This window comes from Megascapheus bottae, chromosome 18, assembly GCF_031878675.1.
Source record: "Megascapheus bottae isolate mThoBot1 chromosome 18, mThoBot2.hap1, whole genome shotgun sequence".
NCBI lineage: Eukaryota > Metazoa > Chordata > Mammalia > Rodentia > Geomyidae > Megascapheus > Megascapheus bottae.
In genome coordinates, this window is record NC_143526.1 from 31,619,333 (window position 1) to 31,642,982 (window position 23,650).

The following is a 23,650-nucleotide window of genomic DNA, read 5'->3' on the forward strand; positions in this document are numbered from 1 at the left end:
ATAGTCATCCTAAGCTGTTTTCTAAGCATATATATTGTGAAGATTAAATTATATCCTTGTTTTTTTTTTAATTGCCAGTCCTGGAGCTTGAACTCAGGGCCTGAGCACTGACCTCAGGATTTTTCAAGGCTCTACCACTCTACCACTAGGCCAAACTCCCTGCCCTTACCCATATTTTCATTATTTGTTTGTGCTGGCTAAATATTGGAAACCTTTTTCCAAATTGCGTATTAATGACAATGGTTCAACAGGACATGGTAAGTATAATGTTCATGCAGATAATGTGGGTTAAGTACAGTATATACTGAGCACTTGATGCTCCAGAAAATGTGGCTCACTTGAATGTGCTATTTTTTCCAAGAAACTCAGGAGTTCCAACACATCCAGGGTTACATGGACATAATGACAATCCTGTTAACCACCCACAAAAAAACCCCAACCTTGAATTCTCATCTTAAGAAATTTCACTGGGGGCTGGGAATATGGATTAGTGGTAAAGTGCTTGCCTAGCATGCATGAAACCCTAGTATTGATTCTTCAGTGCCACATAAACAAAAAAAAAAAAAACAAAAGCTGAAAGTAGCATGAATGGTAGTGCTAGCTTTGAGCAAAAGATGTCTCAGGAGGCTGAAATCTGAGGATTGTGGTTTGAAGCCAGATTGGCAGGAAAATCTCAAATCCTTATCTCCTATTAAGGACAAATCTAGAATTGGAGCTATAGCCCAAGTGCTAGAGCAGGCTAGAGCAGTAGTCATGAGAGAAAAAGGCTCAAAGACAGTTCTCAGATACTGATTAAACACTAAAAGTGAAAATAAAGAGGAAAAAAATACTAAGGCAGTTCCCTAGCCTTGACCTAAAAAGCCAAAACAACCAGAATTCCAGGCCCAGTAGTAACATACACAACTAGTTTGAACTGGGTCTAGTGATACATACTTGAAACCCCAGCACAGCATGACTAGAATCTTACCGAGGGCAGAGAAAAAGACCAAACTGAAATCCATTTTTGGTAGTACTTAAGAATGAACCAAACACTTGCTTGGCAAGAACCGTGTTACATCAGGACTAGAACACAACTCAAATCCTTCTATGCCTTCACAAGGCAGGGTAAAACACCTGGCATGGACAAAATGGGTTGAGGGTCATATTCACTTTGGCTGATACCATAAACCATGATCAACCTGATCGCCTAACTCCTGAGTAGATGGAACTGCAACTGTCAGCTCAGTAGGTCAGTGTTCAGTACTGTTTAGTGAGAAAAGCAAAAAATTCCTCCCGACAAAGATGGCCAGAGTACAGGTAAAACACTTCACTTAGGCCATACTTCCCCCACCCCCAGTTTTGATACATTACCACCAATAATCCAATCCTAGGTTACAATGTCTATAAAGTAGAAATTAATACCCAGTGGGCATGGTGATATGTGCCTATGATATAAGCACTGTTATCAAGTCATTGTAAGATAAAAAAAAATTAAAGGTAATGCCTATATTTAAAAGTAATTTCTGTGAGTTTAAAAGATTAGAAAAATGAGGCTTTCTTGTGGCCTTTTTAAGAGAATTTTATTTGAGTGGTTCTTACAAAGATTGTTGCAATATGAAAGTCATTTGATAGAAATATCAAGCTGTCTTGTCAAACACACTGAAGTAACCCAAAAATATATTTCAGAGCTCACAGAGCTTAAAAAGAGCAAAGATTATATATATGCAACCAGACAAAACCTATTTCTGCATTTCCCACTTCTTGCTTGATTGATTGCTTTGCTTAACAAACTACTACTAAATACCTTCAGGAAATGCAGTTATCATTTTGTTTGGAATCTTAAAGACACACCAGAACACATAGTATTTACAAAGAAACTTTTACAGGTACATTTAACTAATAAAAAGTTACCATCAAGAAATATAATTTTGAAATCTCCCTTTCTTGCGTCAGATGATCAGTATGCAAGATGAGATGCTAGCCAAGCAGCTGCTTAGCTATGTTAAATTTCCATACACTTAAATGTGTATTCCATTTATACCCTTGATAAATCATGAGCCAAATATCAAAATTAGTGAAATGTGAAGTGTAACGTTGTGTAAAAAGACTCCTAAAACAATAAAAACATTACATATCTGCCTTGACAGAATGTACATTTGTTCCCCCTAGAGCTATTCCTATAGATGCTTAATGTAATTTTCTACACGAACATTTTAAAAGGCAGAAGAAGAGAGCAACTTTGCAAACTGTGGGATATGCTAGTTAGGGAGAATGAGCACACTGTATTCCTGTTAACATTTTTATTTTTTCAAAGTAACAGGAATTGTATACAAATGACAGTAGACCCTTGCCTCTTTATTTTTATCTAAATAAAAGATAACTCAGGATGAATTCTCAAGAAAAAAAAAGCTATGTACATAAGGGACTATATCTTCCTTCATCGTCTACTTGGAACCAGTAGTTGTGTTGCTGTCATAGAATCAGGAAACAGGTTGTGGTAAGTTGGAAGAGGTACATATGCTGCTGTTATCATTTTACCTGTTGAAACAAAAAGATGTTGAGCATTTTGGGTAATGTTGAAACTTATACAAATCACAAAAAACAAACAAACCAAAACTTACCAGCAAACCACCTGCCATGCAATGCATTAACAGCAGCAATAGCTGCAGCAATTGATGGGCACTTCACATACACATTGCCCTAAGGTACAAAAACAAAACATAAAAATAAATGTAACGTCGACTTACCCAAGGCTCCCAAGGTAACAAAAAGTACTTTTAAAATATTCGCATGCTTTAAAATGCACTGAAAATATTTTCATTTTGAAATTCTCTACAGTACAGTATATATTAGGTCAGTATATTAAAGCAAACTAGACCAGGATGGTGGCAGATGCTTCTAAAGAAACGTGGGGTACAACAATACAATCTTGAAATACAGGATATCCTGGACAACACACCAAAATACTGTTTCGCCTTGAAAGAATAACCATCATGCAAGAGACATGCCATATTTATGTAAAAAACAAAGCTATGGATTAGTGACTCACTTTCATGCAGACTACTGGAGACAAAGGTTTGAAGATCAAGGCTTAAACTACCCAGGGGCAAAGCTCCCATCTCCAATGTAACCTCTGAATAAGCCAGAAGTGATGTTGTGACTCCTCCTGTGGTAGAGCTTAGGCATCACAACCTAGCCCTTACTTTAAGCCTAAAGACCTGCATAAAAATCAACTACATGTGGGCACTGGTGTTGCACACCTGTAATTCTAGCTACACAGGAGGTTGAGGTCTGAGGATCATGTTTCAAACACAGCAGGAATGCCTATCTTATCTCCAATTAACTACCAAAAAAATGCAGGGGATATGACCTCAGGGTGAGTTCAATACCCAGGACTAGAGTGGGAAAAAACCCGAGAGAACCAATCCCATCACTGATCAGAAAACAAAAGCAAAACATCAAAATGAAAACACCACCAAGTATGTAAAATGAAGAAAGTTAACACAGCATATTCTACTATTGTTATACCTGAGCTGAATTTTTGTCCACATAAATATGAATAACTCCTCCATGTTTATTACATTCTTCAATCACGTCATCTTTGATCTCTGTATCCCATCCAACTTCTTCTTCTCTGTAAGAAAGTTAAGGCATATGAATTAAAAATTACTAACTATATATTCTTTGACTCTTAAATTTGTATATTAATGGCCAATATTAAATATAGGTTCCAACACACACACACATTTTTGCCAGTCTTGGTGCTTGAACTTGGGGTCTGGGCACTGTTCCTGAGCTTCTTTTGCTGAAGCTAGCACTCTACCACTAGAGCCACAGTATACCCCAGCCTTTTCTGTTTATGTGGTAGTGAGGAGTGGAACCCAGGGCTTCATACAAGCTAGACAAACACTCTCGTACTAAGAATTTCTTAAAGAATTTCTACTACATGATTAGTTGGCTGGGGACATGGTGGTACAAATACGCAAATACAAGTCAGCCAGATGACAGATCAAACAGAAGCAGAAGGAAGGGAGTAAGTTCCCTCCCATCTGATGTGTTCCCTTTTTCTCTTTGTTGTGCTAGAGATTTGAAGATCAAGTTCTACTGTGGGCAAAAGGTGTGTGTGCTGGCACTATGATCTGCACTCAGGGTCTAGAAATCTACCTGTAGGAGACACTCCCATATCTAACTCCTCTGCCCACCCCACAACCCCAAGGCAAGGGGCAAAGGGCAGGGAGGGGGAGGGAGGTTGTTCATGGAGCTTGAACTCAGATGGGAGCAGTCCCAGAACTATTTTGCCCAAGGCTAGTACTTTGAGCCACTTCTACTTTTCCGGGGGCTAAGAGGAGTAAAGTCTCAGGACTTTCCTGGCCAGGCTGGCTTTGAACCATGATCCTCAGATCTCAGCCTCTGGAGTAGCTAGGATTACAGGCGTGAGCTAACAGTCCCCTGGGTTTGACTCCTCAATACCACATACTCAGAAAAAGCTGCAAGTGATGATGTGACTCAAGTGGTAGAGCACTAGCCTTGAGCAAAAAGTGTCCAAGGACAGTGCCCGTGCTCTGAGTTCAAGCCCCAGGACTGGCCAAAAAAAAAGAAAAATCACATGAAAAAAACCTATCCTAGTTTAAACTCTAAAGCTTGTAAACGGGTAAACTGAAGAAAAAATGACTTTTTAGACTAGAGGTGTAGCTCCTGTCTATAAACATGCCAACCTGGCAATTAAGTGATACTTAGAACATTATAACTTCTAGTGCGTACTTAAGAATACTTACGTTTGAGGATTAAACATGTTAGAGAGTTGGAAACACTGTGTTGCAAGTGGTTGTACAGAGGCTGCTGCAGCTAAAGCTGAAGCTTTAAAAAAAAAAAAAAAAAGAAAGAAAAATTAGTTTCATGGAAAATTTGTTGAAATGATAAAACCCAAACCCTACCCCCTAATGTTTACAGGTGTCAATCTACCAATTTAAAGAAAGTTTATATATTTTCTGTAATAAGAGATTCATCCACTGCACTTTCTCTCAATCTTTTTCCCCGGTCTTTCATATCAGTGAGTTTGAATACACTCTCAACTTGGCATTTTTACTCAAGGCTGGCCACTTGAGCCACAGCTCCATTTTGGCTTTGTGCTGGTTAAATGTAGATAAGTGCCTGATGGTTTCCAGGCAGCAATCTTTAAATCTCATATACGTTAATAGGTGAGAGTCCCAGTGTCTGCTTCATGCCCTTCTTAATATCTTACTGTTAAAGGACTGATCTACTAAATCCAACTTGGAATAATTAATACCCAACACAATGTAAACACTATGTAAGCAGTGGTTACATTATTTAGGATAAGGAAAAATAGCTGCACAAGGCAAGGTATATATGAAAACCCCAAGATCTGATGATTTCCAATGTTTATTTATCTAAATGCTCAGATATGAAACATATAAGCACAGAAAGATGACTTTTATATTTTACATGTCACAAAAGTGAGGCAAATTTATATTCAGGCATAATAAAAATAAGTTCAAAACGGTAAATCTTAAGGCTGATTTTTCATAGGACAGCTGGTTTATACTGAAGTAAGAAAAATAAAAATGTCATTTTAAGGACTAAATAAATCTGTAACTCTTGTGTTTCTTGACTGGTGCACATGATCACTAAGCAAAATAAGGAAAATGCTGAAAATACTAACTTATCTAAATAAGGTAATTTAAAAACACCAGCCACTGTAAGACACAAATACATAAATGTTAAATGATTAAAGAGTATTTTCAAAGGTGCTCCATGCTTTTGTGGGACTTACAAATGCATTACCCATAGCTTTTACAGAACTCACCGTAATCATATTATCTGACCAAATTTCTTTCCAATGCATAACAAACAATGCTAAGGATAAAACAACGCATTAAGAAAGGTAATAAAAAAATGAACAATTTTCTGAGGAAGTATGAGATACATTCCAATAAATAAATTATATAAATTATATGTGTTATCTCCTTCAAATAAGGATGTTTCTTTCACAGAGCTTCATTTCTACTAATGAAGCTTTTTCTTATGTTTCCTTCAAAGCACATGTACTTTCAAATATTAAATAAAAGTAATAAAAAAAAGAAGCCCAGCACAGTGCTATCCATATGAAATTCAAGTTATAATGAAGGGTAAAATTTCATAAGCCCAAGAGAAGTCTGGGCTGTGTAACAAAAATGCATTTCTAAAAAAAGTCAAAAGGGTTTTCAGGATAGGTAAAACAGCTTTAAAAAAAAGAAAGCCTTAACAGAGTGATTATCGGTTTCTAAAATTAACTGTTATATACAATGAATAAGAAAAACATGAAAACTTACTAAAGGCAATTCAACATAAGACATGCAATATCTAACAAAAATACCTCTACTTGAAAAAACAATCTGTTAGAACACAGTTTTCATTTGATGTGAATATTAACAAATGTATGTAATACTTATCACCAAAGAACAAAGCAAGCACGGGTTAAACAATGAGCATAAGAAAATGACGGTAGCCAATCTGAATCATAAATTGCTATATGGCTATGTGGTAGGTATTTGAATTATGGATTTTGTTATCTAAATAAGCATGCAATTTTGACTTAAACCTACTTCTATTGTTGGCTAAACATAACCTTGCACTAAATCATTATCAGAGTATTTCTAAATCAAAAACTGATGAGTGAGAGCACGTGCGCGCGTGTGTGTATCTCACTAGATCTCAGGCCTGGTCTGGTGCGTTCCCTAAATTTTTTCATCCAAACCTAGTGTTCTACCACATCGGGCCTCAGTACCATTTTTCGTTTTCTACTAGTTAACTGCAGATAAGAGTATGGTGTACTTTCTTGCCAGGGCTGGCCATGAGCTGTGATCATCAGATTGCAGCATCTCTATCAGCTATTGGATTACGGGTGTGGGCCACTGGTGCACAGCTGGCTGAATTTCTTAGTGATTGCCAAAGTGCTGAAAGATTATTTTTTGGGGGGGAGAGGGGGGCAGGGTGGGTCAAGGTGCTTGAACTCTGACTTCTATGCTCCTTGCTTTCCTTCAGCATCCCAGTCTTCTTGGATTAGGCCCTGTACCTGAGCTCTTCAGCTCAAGGCTCCTCCCTACCCTTGAGCCAGGCCCCAGGTTCTTTTGTGCACTGACTGGTTTTGAACCTTGATCCTCAGATCTCAGCCTCCTGAGTAGCTAGGATTACAAGTGTAAGTCATGACCACCAGAAAGATTACTTTTTCAAAAAAGTAAATTTCACTTTTCTTTGTATGGAATATTAATAGCAGCCAACACAGATCACAGTGAAATGACATAGGTTTTAACAGTTTTGAAGTGTTGAGGATCAGATTGACAAGTTAGTCCAGGCCTCATCTGTATTACTGACCTAAAAGGCTGGAAATAAATAGAAAAGCAAGCACAGATTTTTCAACTCTTTCTCCATTAATGTACTGAGTAAGGTGCTCTGAGATAGATTCCTTGTGAGTATGTCTCAATCTAACATTAGATCCAAACCAATGTACCAAAAAGACTAAGCCTCAATTCTAATATAAAGGGGGGGTGAAAAAAAGTAAAACTCACCTTCAGTCTGTTGCGAAAGTCGTGTTTGCAAATCTATAACAAAAGAGAATTCTACAGCTCAGTGCAGGAACAATGAAGAGCCTCAACTAACAGGGTAAATGTCAGTAAAGCATTAATAAAAAGAGGACTACCACAGCAGGGTTTATTGAAGTGAGCTTAGTAATAAAAATACCTGGCAGCAAAACCTCCTTCCCCATTCCTCATTGACAAGGCTTTGGGGCCTTTTTATTCCTAAGATTTTAGAACTTTCAGCTTTCTTCCTATTCCTACATAACCCTTGTCTCACACATATTCTACAATAGTAACAGTTGGGATAATGGGAAATGGGGAAAGGGGAGCATACCGGTCAGATAATGTGTGAAAAACCCTGATCTTGAGAATTCAATTCCAAGTACTTAGAAATTTAAGCTTTTGTTTATAAAACAAAAACAGTAGCAGTAAATATCTAGCACCTAATCTAAATTGTATAACAGCATAAATCAAAAAGATACTATCATGTTTTAATAGGACCCAAATTAGAAAGAACATCCTTATTATAAGACAGTATTGCATTCTTAAATTGTTTATGAGATCTAAATTTGTCAAGGCTAGCACAAAAGTTGACAATATGAATTCAATGAAATCTTAACTGAAAGCTCTATCCTAATCTGAAATTTCAAGAAGGAAAAAAAAAATCTATAGGCTATTAATATATTCTATATAATCTCACTAGAATATAAATTTAGGCATTACCAAAAGTAAACATAAAATGATTTCTGCCAGTATATTTTGAAGTACCAGCATTCACACATTTCTATAGTGAAGCGATGATGTCAAGCAATGCAGATTATAAATATAATGCTACCTGGTATTAAAATGTCAGAAAACGTGGGAAATGCTTCCTATCAGTAATCTGTCATCAAATGCAACAGATTATTAACTTCACAGGGACAGGAAACATGAGTAAAAATGTAAACGGTTCTGCTGTCCAAGTACACTGGGATAAAATACCTGGGTCCTAGGTGCTCAAAATTGGCATCTCAGGGATCTGAAGAAAGTAAGTGGTATATACTGGAAGGAAGCTGAAGATATGACCATAGGAACACTGTCAATAAAACTTAATAATAACAGAATTTGCCTTTTTCCTAAAAAGGGAAAAAATGTATAGACATCAGAAATCCATGCTATAAAATGTGTACTTCAATCCCAATTACAATTGCAAAAATGATTCTAGAAACCATTTCTGACAAATAAGGAAAAAAAGCATGGTTTTCATTAAGATAAGAATTATAGCTCTATGTTGGTAGCACACACCAGTAATCCTCCATACTCTGGAGGCTGAGGTATGAGTAGCAGGGGAAATAAAAGTCCACAGCACTTTTATCTCCAGTTAACCAAAAAGCTAGAAGTGGTATAGAGCTAGCCTTGAAGAACAAAAACCTCCAGAGGTGGGCAGAAATGTAGCCTACTGGGCTGGGAGTTTGGCCTAGTGGTAGAGTGCTTGCCTAGCATGCATGAAGATTCCTCAGTACCACACACACAGAAACATACATAGAAAAAAGCCGGAAATGGTGCTGAGGCTCAAGTAGCAGAGCTCTAGCCTTGAGAAAGTCCAAGGACAGTGCTCAGGCCCTTAGCTCAAGCCCAGGACTGGCAAAAAAAAAAAAAAAAAAAAAAAGAAATGTAGCCTACTCATACAGTGCTCGCCATGGAGGAAGCCTAGGTTTGATTCCTTGGTACCACATACACAGAAAAATCCAGAAGCGGTGCTGTGGCTCAAGTAGTAGAGCACTAGCCTTGAGCAAGCTCAAAGACAGTGTCCAAAGACAGTGCAAGCCACGGGAGTGCCCTTTCCCGCCCCCTCCCCCCCCAAAAGCACCCAGACCTAGACCTTCAAGCCAAACAGGCACACAGGCATACATGCATGCACACATACACACACACAAAGTAATAATTCTAACCTATCTTAGAAAAAGCCTTATTAAATAGGAACAAAGAAATCTGGATATAACAGTCGGAATGACAAGCTATAAAAGGGTGTAAGGGACAAAGTTACAAAAATAGCATAGTTACTTAATTTCAGTAAGGTATATCACTTAGATGTTTTTCTTCTCAAGGCTGATGTGTACCACTTTAGTCATACTTCTACTTCTGGCTTTTTGCCAAGAATGGATTCAAATTGTAATCCTCATATTATACCTTATGACTAGCTTCTGTTTTGTAGGTATTAATTACCCACAGGCACGCAAGTTGTATAATAAGATTTATTGATGATCACCTAGACAATACCTCTAATTACAAATATTTCTATTAGCTCAGTAACAATATCAATCTAAAATTTAATTAGCACCTCATCCTAATAAACAATAGTAAAGCAATATATGAGGACTGTAAATAAGCAGTATATAAGACTGAAACAATACTAGATGTAGATTTTAGTTATCAGAACCAGTCAACCTTAATGTAATAAGCTACACAGTGAGTTAGTGTGTTACAGTTAAATACCATGGAAAAAAAGTTCAATTAGTAGATAATTTTTGCTTTGTTTAGCTTCTTGTGGGACTTGAATTTAGGGGCTGAGAGCTGCCCCATAACTGGCAACAATAAAATAAAATGCCCAACCCCCCCCAAAAAAACCCACACAAAACCCCCCCTGAAAGTGGAGTTGTGGATCAGTGAAGCATTAGCCTACAGCAAAAAAGCTGAGCCCATGCTGGGTACAGAGGGTCAGGGACACACCTGAAATCCTAGCTACTCAGGAGGCTGAGATCTGAGAATGTCGGTTCAAAGCCAGCCCAGGCACCACAAAACCTGAGACTCAAATCTCCAATTAACCACTCAAAAATGGGAAGTAGGGCTATGGCTCCAGGGTAGGGCGGGAGCCTTGAGCTGAACAGCTCAGGGACAAGCACAGGGCAGAGTTCAAGCCCCATGATCTCCCCTCGCCAAAAAGAAAAAGATTAGACCCTGAGACAGACAGACAGACACACACACTATGTATGATACTGACTTATATCTGAATTATAGAACAGAAACCTCTCAGTACAACTATTTGGGAAAAAAAAGGTAGGCAAGCACCAGTGAATCATGCCTATAAACCTGTCTACTCAGGAAGATGAGATTTGAGATTAGACTTCAAAGTCCCTAAGCAAGAGGGCCCCAAAGACATTTTTATTTTGCCAGTATTAGAGCTTGATCGCAGGGCCTGGGCACTGTCCATGTGCTTCTTTTGGTCAAGGACAGCATTGTACCACTTGAGCCACAGTGCTACTTCCAGATTTTTCTGTGATGGGAGATGAAAAAAAAAATCTCATGGACTTTCCTGAAAGGACTGGCTTTGAACTGAGACTCTCATATCCCAGCTTTCAGGATAGCTAGGATTATAGGTAGCCATGAACCACGGACCCCTAGCTGCAATATTTATCTCCAATAAACTCAAAAAGCTAGAACTGGGGGCTGGGAGTTTGGCCTAGTGGTAGAGTGCTTGCCTAGCATGCATGAAGACCCAGGTTCGATTCCTCAGTACCACATACACAGAAAAGCTGGAAATGGTGCTGTGGCTCAAGTGGTAGAGTAATAACTTTGAGAAAGAAACCACAAAGACAGTGCTCAGGCCCTGAGATCAAGCCCAGGCCTGCCCCTTCCTCCCCCCCCCCAAAAAAAAGGTAGCTCACGCCTGTAATCATATCTACTCAGGAGGCTGTGATCTAAAGACCAAGGCTCAAAGCCAGACCAGGCACTAAAATCCTTGAGAATCTTTTTTTTTTTTAAGAAACAGCACTTTATTTTTATCTATTTATTTTTTTAATTTTTATTTTGCCAGTCCTGGGCTTGAGCTCAGGGCCTGAGCACTGTCCTTGGAATTTCTCAAGGCTAGAGCTCTACCACATGAGCCTCAGCACCACTTCCGGCTTTTTTCTATGTATGTGGTACCGAGGAATCGAACCCGGGTCTTCATGCATGTTAGGCAAGCACTTTAACCACTAGGCCAAACTCCCGGCCCCAGTCCTTGGGGATCTTATCTCCAATTAACCACAGAAAGTAGCAGTGTGGATCTAGGGGTAGCGTGGTAGCCTTTAGCATAAGAGCTTACAGAGTTCCCAGGCCCAGAATTCAAGCCCCATGACCAACCAAATAAAATTAATAAACCAACAAAGCAGTGAAACGGACAGGTGTAAGCCATCAGTATCTATAACTAAATTCTCAACTCTACTGACCCTCATAAAAATGAAAAATAATCACAAAAGAAAATTTCATTGAATTAACTCATAAGAGGCTACTAATATGTCAGGATCTAAACGCACTAATTTGCAATAAACTGTCAAATGTCTCTTTGTCTAAATTTCAAAGACAACTTCATTGCTAAACTCTAACTTATTTAGAAAACAAGTATCTGTAACCATACTCTAGAGATAAATGTTAAGAGATCCTGGATGGTCCTTGTTTCTTTTGCTAATGCTGGTGTTTGAACTCAGGGTCTAGGCAATGTTGCTGAGCTTCTTTTTACCACTTGAGCCACAGCACCACTTCGGGGTTTTCCTGTGTACTGAGGGAATGACCCAGGGCCTCATGCGTTCTAGGCAAGCACTAAGACATATTTCCAGCCCCCTGAATTTTATTATTAGAAACATTAACAATTTAAGGAATGTGATCCTGACAATCCTCAGAAAGAATATCTATGTTTCAACTATAAATTTCAACTAAAAGTTAGAATGTGGGATTTAACAATATCTTGCTATCTTATTCAGATTGTAAAATTTTAATCTTAAAACTGTACTTTCTTATATGAATTATAGAAATTTTATCCTAAAAGTACTTGATGAATTGAATTCTCAGTTAGTCCTTTTAAATGGAGAAATTTGGTATATTTTCGAATTAGATGAAAAAAAAACAATGATTTCAATTAGAAAAGATTCAATTCCTACCTGCCACAGCACCAAATGCCAAAGAGCCACTCATCTGTAAAGCTTGCTGTGCTGCTGGTGGAATCTGCAAACCTGTGCCTGTAAAAGAATAGATCTTGAAGTCCTTAATAGGTGAGAATGGAAAAATTAAATTTTGTAGATTACTAGTTGAGTCACATTTCACTAAAAGAAATCATGGGTGAGAAGGATAAAAGATTGCAATGCCTGCAAACAATTTATTTCCAACTATGGTGATTAAAAAAAGAAGCTGTAGAAAATCTGATTCGTCTGTTGTCAAGCAGCAATGGATATAATGTAGATTACATTATGACTTTATTGCAACACATTACTAGGAAAAAACTTACCCTCTGCAAGTCTTGCCATTAATTGGAGACGACCAGTAGTTCCCAAATCAATTCCAGTTCTTTCCAGTTCATCACTATCCAAGAATGAACTAGCACTAGAAGCATCAGTTCGTTCAGTAACATGACCAACTTTCATTGGCCTTCCTGCTAGTTCAAATCCATTAAGTTGTTCCAAAGCCTTTTTAGCACATTCTGAGTCTGAAAACTAAGGGCAGGAATATAATGTATAATTAATTCATTTAATTCCACAAGAAATTTTGACTCTATGTTCTAATAACCAGTGATGACGACAGGAGAAATTAAAGTATCAACTAAACTATAAAGAGTTCAAAGTTAAACATTGTGCTGGAGCATGGCTCCAGGACAAACATGAGTAGAATATTTCCCACCCTTATCTCAATAAAATGTCTAGTAGGAATGGTTGACTTGGAAATAATCCAAACTTTGCGTAAGATCACATGTATGGTAACTGCTACAGGATAAAAAGCAAACCCCTATACAGAAAATGTCTGGTAGTAAACCACTGGTCTAGCAAGAGATAGGAGTAGTCTAATCACATTACACACACAGCCCTAACTCATATAAAAACAAAAACTTGTTGGGCAGGAAAAGAGGATACTTATCTTAGAACTAGCCACCAAAAACAAAGAAAGAACTGAGGCTACTAAAAGTGGTACAGTGCTAGTATTGGGCACAAAACCTTAGGCACAAGCTACAAGTCCTTTAATTTATTTAAGCCCCATAATGAGAAAACAAAACAAAACAAACAACAAAAAAAAGGCTGGGAATGTAGTTTACTGGTAGAGTGACCGCCTACTAGGCATGAAACCCTGGGTTCAAGTCCTCAATACCATATTAAAAAGGCAGGACAGAAGTGGCTGTGACTCAATTAGCAGAATGCTAGTCCTTGGGCAAAAGCAACTTAGAAATAATGCCCCGGCCCTTGAATTCAATCCCCAAGACTGCCCCTTTCGCCCCAGCCCCAAAAAACCAGGTCTCCTCCAGTTTGACATATACGCTACAATATGACCTTTAGCTTGCTTTTAAATTGACCTCCCAGTTTGACAATGGTATCTTATTTCAGTAATTCTAGATTCTCAAGAAACAGATCTGAGGATCATGCTTCCAAGCCACAGTTCACACACTAATAAGAATGAAAGACTCACTTCAAATTAAACATAAATCCAGACTATGGCTCAAGTGGTACAGTGTGTGACCTGAACAAAACTCCCAAGTGAAAGTGCCAAACTCAGAATAAGTTACATTATTTTAAAATCAATCAATATATCAATAAATAAATTTGATCTTGCAAAAGAGCTACCATTTTATTATATGATATGGGGGCCAGTGTGGGGATTGTAAGCCTGCTACCAACTAATCCCTCAAAATCAGTGTCAAAAGTTTTATTTTCCTTCTCAAGTTGTATCATAATGTTAATCATGGCAATTACTTACTGTAATAAAACCATATCCTTTAGATCGACCGGTTTCACTATCCATCATGAGCTGGATACTTTCAATCTAAAATTGAAGGACATAATTATTAGGTAAAGTCAAAAGAAGGGCAAGGGCTGGGTGGTGGTACTCCACATCTGTAATTCTAAGGACTCAGCAGACTGAGATCTTAGGAGGATGTCAGTTCTTACAGACAAAACCAAGAAACTTTTGTCTCCAGTTAGTCAACAGAAAAAAGGAGAGATGTAGCTCAAGTATTAGAATGTCAGCCTTGGGCAAAATGCTAAGTGTAAATAAGAAGCCAAGTTTAAACCCCAAAACCAGCATAAAACACATAAAAAATTACATTATTAAGACAGGCACGGTGGATCAAACCTGTAATCCTAGCTACTGAAGAGGCTGAGATCTGAAGATTGTGGTTCAAAGCCAACCCAGGCACAAAACTCCATGAGATTCTTATCTCCAATTAAGCACCAGAAAACTGGAAGTGGTACTATGGCTCAAGGGGTAGAGAAGTAGTCTTGAGCTAAAGAGCTCAGGGACAGTACCCAGGCCTAGAGTTCAAGACCCATGACACACCAAAAAAAGACAAAGAAAACCCACAGAATACAAAACTGAAAAGAGAGGCTTAAGGATATAGCTTAGTGGTAGAGTGCTTGCCTAGCATGCATGAAGCCCTTATTTCAATCACTCAGTACCACATAAACAAGAAAGGCTGTTGCTATGGCTAAAGTGGTGGAGTGCAAGCCTTGAGCAAAACAGAGCTCAGGAACAGTTCAATAGTTCAAGCCCCATCATTAGCAAAAACTAAAAAAAAATTTTAAAAAAGCGAAAAGAATACTTTGGGAAATACGAGTATACTATTAACTCATCTTCAATTAACTACTCAAAAAAGCTAGAAGTGATAACAGTGGCACAAGTGGCAGGGTGCTAGCCTCGGCAGAAGAATCAAGCAGCAAATGACAGCATATACTTCCAAATGTCTGCTGTACCCAGCTGAACACCATAGCTTATATTACCCAGAGAACAGATGTCCCAAGGATTTCATCCTAAAGAAAAGGTCACAAAGCTCCATCTCCAAAATAACCAGAAACAATTGGGCTGCTGGTGTGGCTCAAGTAATACAGCACAAAAAACTTCAGGAAAAAAAAATTGTTGGCTGAGGTATTATCTGTGGCAATCCCTGGCAATCTGGGGGTAGAAACAGTCTAAAACCATCCCAATTACTCCAGATAGCCTGAGATGGAAGAATGACATGTTGAATCCATTTTGGACAAATAAACAAAACCTTGGCTCATTCAACTGCAATCATCAGCACGATAAAACCTTTTTTTTGGGAGGGGTGGTGGTGAAGGTGGGGGCTTTGACTCAGGCTGGGAGCTGTCTGAGCTCTTTTGCTCAAGGCTACTGCCCTACCCATGGGCCTGGGAATTGTCCCTGAGCTAATCACCTCAAGGCTACTGCCCTACCCTAAAGCCAAGCCCCACTTCCCATTTTCTAGAGGTTACTTTTGTGACTGAGCTCACAAAATATGATCCTCATATCTCAGCCTCCAGAGTAGCAAGTATTACACGTATGATCCACACCAGGCACATAGTATTCTTTTATTCTATTAAAATAAAATGGCAGGCCAGGAACTTGGCCTAGTGGTTAAAGTGCTTGCCTAGCAAGCACGAAGACCCGGGTTCGATTCCTTGGTACCACATACATAGAAAAAGCTGGAAGTGGTGCTGAGGCTCAAGTGGTAGAGTTCTAGCCTTGAGAAAGTCCAAGGACAGTGCTCAGGCCCTGAGCTCAAGCCCAGGACTGGCAAAAAAAAAAAATAATAAAATAAAATAAAATGGCAGACCAAAGAAATAACAAAAACCAAATTTGAAAGCCTGCACAGGAAGATACCCTTGGGAGAGGCAGACGAAGGCACAAAGAGGAGCAGCCAGGAGCTCTAGCTCACACCTGCAATCCCTGTAGAAAACAAGACTAACACACACTATGCGCTACTACACTACTGTTTACAAAGTAGCCCTGAGTAAATTTGGTCATTATATTCAATGTACATTTGTAAAAAATAAGCTATATAATTTGTGGATAGAGATGGGAGGGAGGAAAATGGGGGTAACAAAGCAAGAGTTGACATGGACCAAGAATCACTACCAATAACCCATCTTAGCAACTTATTACTCCTACGCAGTCCAAACTCTTATTTTGTCCACCTTACAACCTCCTAAATAGCTGGATTTCAAGTCCTTATCATTCCCAGCAATGATATCAGATTCTTTGTATTCAAAAAGATTTGTGGGCAATGTACACTGACATTATCACAAAAAGCTTTCAAAACAATCACTCTTTGCAAAGTATTAACAGAAACTTAAATAGATAGGGAGCAGCATTACTTTTCCTAATTCAAACAGTAAGAAGTTTTGTTGAACATGGACTTACCCTTCCAAAAGGCTCAAAGATCCCTCGAAGCATATCTTCAGTTATGTTAAAGTGTAATGAGCCTACATAAAGTCTCATAGGTCCAGCACTGCCTTTTTGTAAATTATTTGCCATTGCTGCAGCTCTGTTTTTCTCAGCCTAGGAGTAAATCAAGATAAAATACACATAATATGATCATTGTTAATGCCAATTATGTGAAATAGATTTAGGTGTTTAATGACAACTGAGAATAAACAAAATAATTATGGTAACTAAGTCAGACAAAAAAATCTTCTGGGTCCACTTTGTGAATTACTGATAACAAGCAAATTCAAACTTATTTAGCTGGGCATGGTGGCTCACGCCTATAATCCTAGCTACTCAGCAGGCTGAGATCTGAGGATCAAGGTTCAAAGCAGCCTTGGCACAAAAGGAAATCCCGCACTGGAAGATGAGGCAGACAAAGGCACAATGAGGAGCCAGGTGCAGTAGCTCATACCTGTAATCCTAGCTACTTAGGAGACTGAGATCTGAGAACTGGGGTTCAAATCTAGCCCAGACACTAAATACCACAAGACTCTTATCTCTAACCACAAGAAAACCAGAAGGGGTTTTGTGGCTCCAGGAGTCAGGCAATAGGCTTAAGCTGAAGAGCTCAAGGATACTACCCAGGCCCAGAGTCCAAGCCCTAGAACTGACCAAAATAGTAACAAGGCACAATGTCTATGTGCATGACCACAAATAGTAATATTACAGAAATGAACTCTAAAAAATGGAAGGAAAAGAAAAACAATAGGGGGCTGGGGAGTCTGGCCTAATAGTAGCTCAGCAGAAGAGACCTTGACTGACAAGTGCAAGGCCCTGAGTTTGGTCCCCAGCCCTGGGCGGGGGGTGCGCCAAGGACAGTGGTCAAGCCGCAGAAGTAAAAAAAGGGAAATAAAATTGAGCTGGATGTCAGTGGCTCAAACCTGTAATCCTAACTACTTAGAAGACTGAGAACTGATTGTAGTTATAGCTCCCATTAATCCACCCCTTTGAGCACAGCTCCATTTTTTGGCCTTTTGGAGCATTAGCAGTGAGCCAAAAAGCTCGACAATGCTCAGGCACTGAGTTTAAGCCCAAAGGCCAGCACAAACAAAACAAAAGGATTACTTGCCAGTGGTAAAAACCTTTAGGAAGAAGTAAATTTTGCCTTGCTAAAATAAACCACCCACCCTCCCACTTAGAATGTTACTTAAGGGTTTCCGGATTAACCATAGCAATAAGAGCAAATCAAACCTCTAAACATTATCAAATGCTTGACAAAAAAAAAAAATTACCTGTGATGCCTGTACTATGATTGGCACTCCTAAAACTCGTTGGCCAGTTAATCCTATTGCCAGAGGCACTGAGCTAACGTCCACAAATTCCACATAAGCAATTCCTTTGGAACGTCTTGAATTTCTATCAGAAATCATCCTCACATCTCGAACCTACAAAGAAAATAAAGTTGTTTGTACAGTAATTTACAATAAACCAGATAGATTTTAAGTCTTTATTTCTCATTCATTCTTTCTTTTTGCCAGTCCTGGGGCTTGAACTCAGGGTCTCATCGTTGTCCGGAGCCACACTGTGTTCAAGGCTTGTGCTCTATCACTTTGGCCAGTGTAACTTGCAGTATTTTTCTGTTTATGTGGTACTGAGGAATCAAATCCAGGGATTCTTACATACTAGACAGTCTACCACATTACCAGCCCAGAATTTCAAATACAGAAGATACCTTAGTTTGGCCTAGTGGCAGAGTGCTTGCCTAGCATGCATGAAGACTGGGGTTCAATACGTCAGAACCTTGTAAGTATAAAAGAGCCAGAAGTGGTGCTGTGGCTCAAGTGCCAGCTTGAGGAAAGCCCAAGGACAGTGCTCAGGCCCTGAGTTCAAGACAGGACTGGCAGAGAGACAGAGGGAGAGACACAGGGAGACCATGAGGTGAGTACTCTGTGTGTTCTTCTCATCTCTTCTTTTTCTTTTTCTGTTACTGGGAATCAAATTTACAGTGTTTCGCTGGGCATCAACTATACCAATTGAAGCATGTCTCCATTAGTAATTTTCAAGATACAGGCTCAATTTATGACATTTCACTGAGAGAAGGTAGTGACATCAATCAAGATGCACTGTACTGAAAAACTGTTTTGAACAGCAAAACCATTGTACAGCTATTAAAATGATGAAAATATACTTTATAAAGTAAAACTGTATTTTCCCACCCATTTGGACTTTCTCGATTGTTACCTTGCCTACTGTAGAGAAAAACTCTTCCAAATCCCTTGGTCGAATTCTTGCTGCCAGCTGCATACAAAAAACTGTCCTTGCATCTCTTTCCTCAGGAGTTAGATTGTCAATAGGTTCCCTATAACAGAAGTAAACATCACAAAATTAGTTCTATAATGACTTTCAATGCAATTGTAAAAGGACTCCAAAATAGTTTAACAGGATCTGGTTGTTCAGGCCTCTAATCCTAGCTACTCAGGAGGCTAAGATCTGAGGATTTCGGTTCAAAGCCAGCCCAGGCAGGAAAGTCCATGAGATTCTAATCCCCAATTAGCCACCTGGAAACTAGAAGTGGAGCTGTGGCTCCAAGTGGTAAAGTGCCATCCTTGAGCAAAAAGCTCAGAAGCAGCAGCCAGGCCCTGAGCTCAAGGCTCCTGACTGACAAAAAAGAAAAAAAAAAAAAAATCCAACCAAATTACTAAAACTATGAAAAAACCCAGGCAAACAATGCTTAATAAGTTAACAATGTTTCTTCCAATCACATTTAATATAACATTAAGAAAAAAATACCATGAGTCAGGCCGGGAGTTTGGCCTAATGATAAAGTGCTTGCCTTGTATACATGAACACCTAGGTTCAATTTCTCAGTTCCACATACATAGAAAAAAGCCAGAACTGGCACACACACACAAAAAAAGGTATGAGCCATCTATAAGACTTTTTTTTGGCTATTCCTGGCCCTTGAACTCAGGAACTGTGCACTGTCCTTGGGATTTCTCAAGGCTGGAGCTCTACCACTTGAGCCACAGCATCACTTCAGGCCTTTTCTATGTATGTAGTAAGGAGGAATTGAACCCAGGTCTTTGTCCATGCTGGGCAAGAACTTACCCTTAGCCAAACCCCCCCTCTACTAATTTTTTTTTTTTTTGGCCACAGCACCACTTAGGGCCTTTTCTATGCATGTGGTATCAAGGAATTGTGCATGCTAGGCAAGCACTCTACCCCTAGGACAAACTCCGGGCCCCCTCTACTTTTTTTTTTTTTTGCCAATCCTGGGCTTGGGCTCAGGGCCTGGGTACTGTCCTTGGACTTTCTCAAGGCTAGAGCTCTACCACTTGAGCCACTGCACCACCTCTGGCTTTGTTTTTTTCTATGCATGTGGTGCCGAGGAATTGAACCTGGGTCTTCGTGCATGCTAGGTAAGCACTGTACCACTAGGCCAAACTCCCGGCCCACCCTCTAATAACTTAAACTCAGTGTCTCCCTGCCCAGTGAGACTGTGTTGGGACTTGGATCTCTCAGGGTTTGGGTGCTATACCCTCAGCTTTTTCACTAAGGGCTAGAGCTCTACCACATGATTAGAAGCCTGAACTAGTACAAAGCAATTTACTAAGCATGTTCTAATCCAAACATTGAACATTATCTGGCACGACTGTAACTTGAAAATAAAAGGAAGTTAATAGCCCCCACTAACAAATTTATCATGACCATTTTTTTTGGGGGGGGGGGTGTACCTTTCTGAGACTTGAACTCAGCTTAGCTACTACCCTTCAACTTTTTTTTTTGGCCAGTCCTGGGGTTTAATCTCTGGGCTTGGACACTGTTCTGGAGCTTGTTTTGCTCAAAGGTACCACTCTATCACTTAAGCCAGTGTTATTTCAGGCTATTTTTGAGTAATTCACTGGAGATAAGAATCTGGATCTGGAGCATGAGTTACAAGGTCGGACTTGCGAGGGTCAGCGAACTTGGCACAAGCCCCTTGTCGGGTCTTTCTCCTCTGACCCCTTATTGGGTCTAGTCTGGCCCCTTGTTGGGTCTTTCCCTTCACCCATTAGCCAATCAGTTCAAAGCACGACAGCTCGCTAAACCGACCAATGATTAGTCACGACCCTCCTCCTGCTTTGTATTGCGCCAATCATTTAATGGAATCGTGGTATGAATTTCCCGTGTGGTGTATTGATTTGTTGTCAATGCTTGCTGGGACCTTCCCCCTACCAAAGAATGTATTAAAGGTGCTGTAATTTTGTGCTCAGGGCCTCTGGTCTGCACTCGACTATCAGTGTGCAGAGACCCATGCTTGAGCTCGTCAATAAACGACTCATTGCAACTTGCAAAAAAAAAAAAAAAAAAATCTATGTTTTATTAACATTAATATGTATCCATGACATTAAAAACCCTCAGCTTAATTTTAACTATGTTTTAAAATCTAAGTGCCAGAGATTTAGAGATTTCTTCTTGAATACTTGTTTGTTAAACGTGACATTTGAAATACGATGTAAAAATCATTAATATATTCTTTAATAAAAAAATTGTAAATCAGATCCTGGTTTTTTTTAAGTGAAAGCACATCATTTAAAAATTATTTCTTGCTCAGTATATTAAGTGCTTTCTAAATAAACCCCAAATGCTTTAGTGTGTACAGAAAATATATAAACACACACACACACACACACACACACACACACACGGCTATTTGAATATTTAAAACACCACTTGAAGGCCATATGGAATTGAAAATACAGGCAGAGCAGGGCACCATTACTTCAGGCCTGTTATCTTAGCTACTCAGGAGGCTGTGACATAAGGATCTTTGTTGGAGACCTACCCAGTAGGAAATTACTCAAGGAGACTCCCATCTACAACTAACTACCTAAAAAGGTATAAAAAGAGCTGTGCCTCAAGTGGTAGTCTTGGTCTTGATCAAAATAGCTTAGGGATAAGTCCCCAGGGCCCTGAGTTCAAGCCCCAAGACAAGTACAAAATAGATGACAGAGGGGCTGTAAAGAACTAATGCTTTGTATGTGTGCCTCATATGGCTTATAGTTAAAACTATTTTTCTAGACTTTTGAGATAATAATTCCCTCAAAAGACAGCGGAGTCAGCAAAATCCATGATTATTGGCTAGAAGCGTGGCCTAGTGGGAGAGTGCTCGCCTCGTATGCATCAAGCCCTGGGTTTTATGCCTCAGTACCACATACACAGAGAAGGCCAGAAATGTCACTTAGGATCTCAAGTTGCAGAGCACTAGGCCTTGGGCAAAAACTGTCCAAGGAAAGTGTCTAGTCCCTGAGTCCAAGTCCCAGGACTCTCACACACTCACACACACACACACACACAATTCATTACCTCATCCACATTCCTACATAAGACTACTTCAAATAAGGCTATTTCATATAACACAAGACTATTCAACTAATTTAAAAAATAACTTAATTTCACAAATAAGTCAATTAAGTCTAATTAAGTTTTCTACAACCGCTATTAAGAAAATATTTTATTAAATGTACCTCCACATTTAAACCGTACTTTACTCATATTAAAAATCACATGAAATTAAAACTAAGGCTAATGAAATTTACAATGATTTAAATTTACAGCTCTACAAAACAAAGTCAGGATTTATATGTTCTAAGTTACACTCACTAAATCTAGCATAAACAGAAACTGTCAACATGCTCTCAGATTTTTTCATCTTTTTGCAAAATGTTATAGAAGCTAAAAACTAAATTAATAAATATATATATATGTATATTTGAACAGCTACCTCACAGGGCTCTTGTCTTTTCTGAATGGACTTTTGCTTCGGGAGCGTCGTCTACTGCAAAGTTAAAAAGGTTCACAAGTTACCAAAAAAAATATACATCACATTAATTCCTTAAAAAACAATTTTAACAATTCAGAAGTATGTTTAAAAACCTTAATTTGATGCTATGAGGCAACCCAATCTTTCCACGGATGGCACTGTTAAATTTTGGTCCGGAGCTAAAAAGGAAAACACAAAATTACACTAGTTACAGGTTTAGGGTCTAGCTAAGATTGTGCTCATGTGTGCTCAAGTGCTCTCCAGCAATTTTAATATTGTTTAGGCTGCTGCTTTTCCACCTCAATTATGAAGAGGAAACCAAAGATTTAGAAATTAAGTATCCCAAGACTGTGGTCATTTTACTTTTTGATCCTGGGACACTAAAATGTGTGAACACTAAAGGTAAAAGCCTTAAAGTTTTAGATTCTTTAGTTTTTCTTTTCCATTTTTTGTGGGGGGGGAGGGGGAGTGTGTGTTGGTACCACGACTTCAGCTCCAGGCTTTGAGCTCTCCTTTAACATGCTTTTTAATGGCTGGTACACTACTACTTGAGCCACAACTCCATTCTAGTACTTTAGTAGTTAACTGGAGATGGACCGTTGAACAAGGATTCAACTTGAGTAGCTAGAATTTCAGTGTGAGCAACGGTTTAATTTTAATTACCAAATTTAACATGCCCACATAAATATAAATCCTGCTGAGCAACTAATTAGCACCTTTTTGTGTACCTTGAAATTTATTTTGGGGAATTTAGATGTATATTCATACTACATGTACTGCACAGTTTACACAAATTTTGATGTTTGAAAGACTTTTTAAGTATGTGTACTGGTCCGAGGGTTTAAACTCAGGGCCTGAGCACTATTTTTGACTTTTTATGCTCAAGGCAGCACTATTTGAGCAATTCTTTTTAGATGGTTAATTGGAGATGAGTCTTATGGACTTTCCTGATGGGCTGGCTATCTTCAAACAATGATCCGCAGATCTGAACCAATCAGGAATGAGCCAATCACGCCCAGTTAGACTTACTTCTTTTTAAAATATGGAGTAATATTTTACAAAGTAATAAAATTTTTTTCTTTTAAAAACTGCAAAGAGTGCTTTGTATATCATCTTTATAATATTATTTTTTTTAATTACAGGGATACTTCACAGTCAT

General features: G+C 38.8%; 1 protein-coding gene across 4 annotated transcripts in view; it reads right to left on the minus strand.

Annotated features, from left to right (window-relative positions):
* Nucleotides 1-2,313: 2,313 nt before the first annotated feature.
* The window catches only part of Rbm39 (RNA binding motif protein 39), a 33,500-nt gene continuing 12,163 nt past the window's right edge, over nucleotides 2,314-23,650 (minus strand). Inside the window, exons 5-17 of one of the 4 annotated variants that reach the window (XM_090352266.1) lie at nucleotides 22,605-22,670; nucleotides 22,453-22,506; nucleotides 18,930-19,047; nucleotides 17,981-18,133; nucleotides 16,683-16,820; nucleotides 14,247-14,312; nucleotides 12,793-12,997; nucleotides 12,449-12,526; nucleotides 7,545-7,577; nucleotides 4,755-4,836; nucleotides 3,508-3,613; nucleotides 2,601-2,679; nucleotides 2,314-2,517 (exon numbers count right to left, since the gene is read on the minus strand). In XM_090352266.1, coding sequence (XP_090208392.1) covers nucleotides 2,417-2,517; nucleotides 2,601-2,679; nucleotides 3,508-3,613; nucleotides 4,755-4,836; nucleotides 7,545-7,577; nucleotides 12,449-12,526; nucleotides 12,793-12,997; nucleotides 14,247-14,312; nucleotides 16,683-16,820; nucleotides 17,981-18,133; nucleotides 18,930-19,047; nucleotides 22,453-22,506; nucleotides 22,605-22,670 — 1,279 coding nt within the window. In that variant the 3' untranslated portion in view covers nucleotides 2,314-2,416. Of the gene's footprint in view, nucleotides 2,518-2,600; nucleotides 2,680-3,507; nucleotides 3,614-4,754; nucleotides 4,837-7,544; nucleotides 7,596-12,448; nucleotides 12,527-12,792; nucleotides 12,998-14,246; nucleotides 14,313-16,682; nucleotides 16,821-17,980; nucleotides 18,134-18,929; nucleotides 19,048-22,452; nucleotides 22,507-22,604; nucleotides 22,671-23,650 lie in introns of all 4 variants that reach the window. The other 3 variants (XM_090352265.1, XM_090352268.1, XM_090352267.1) reach the window with 3 other exon arrangements.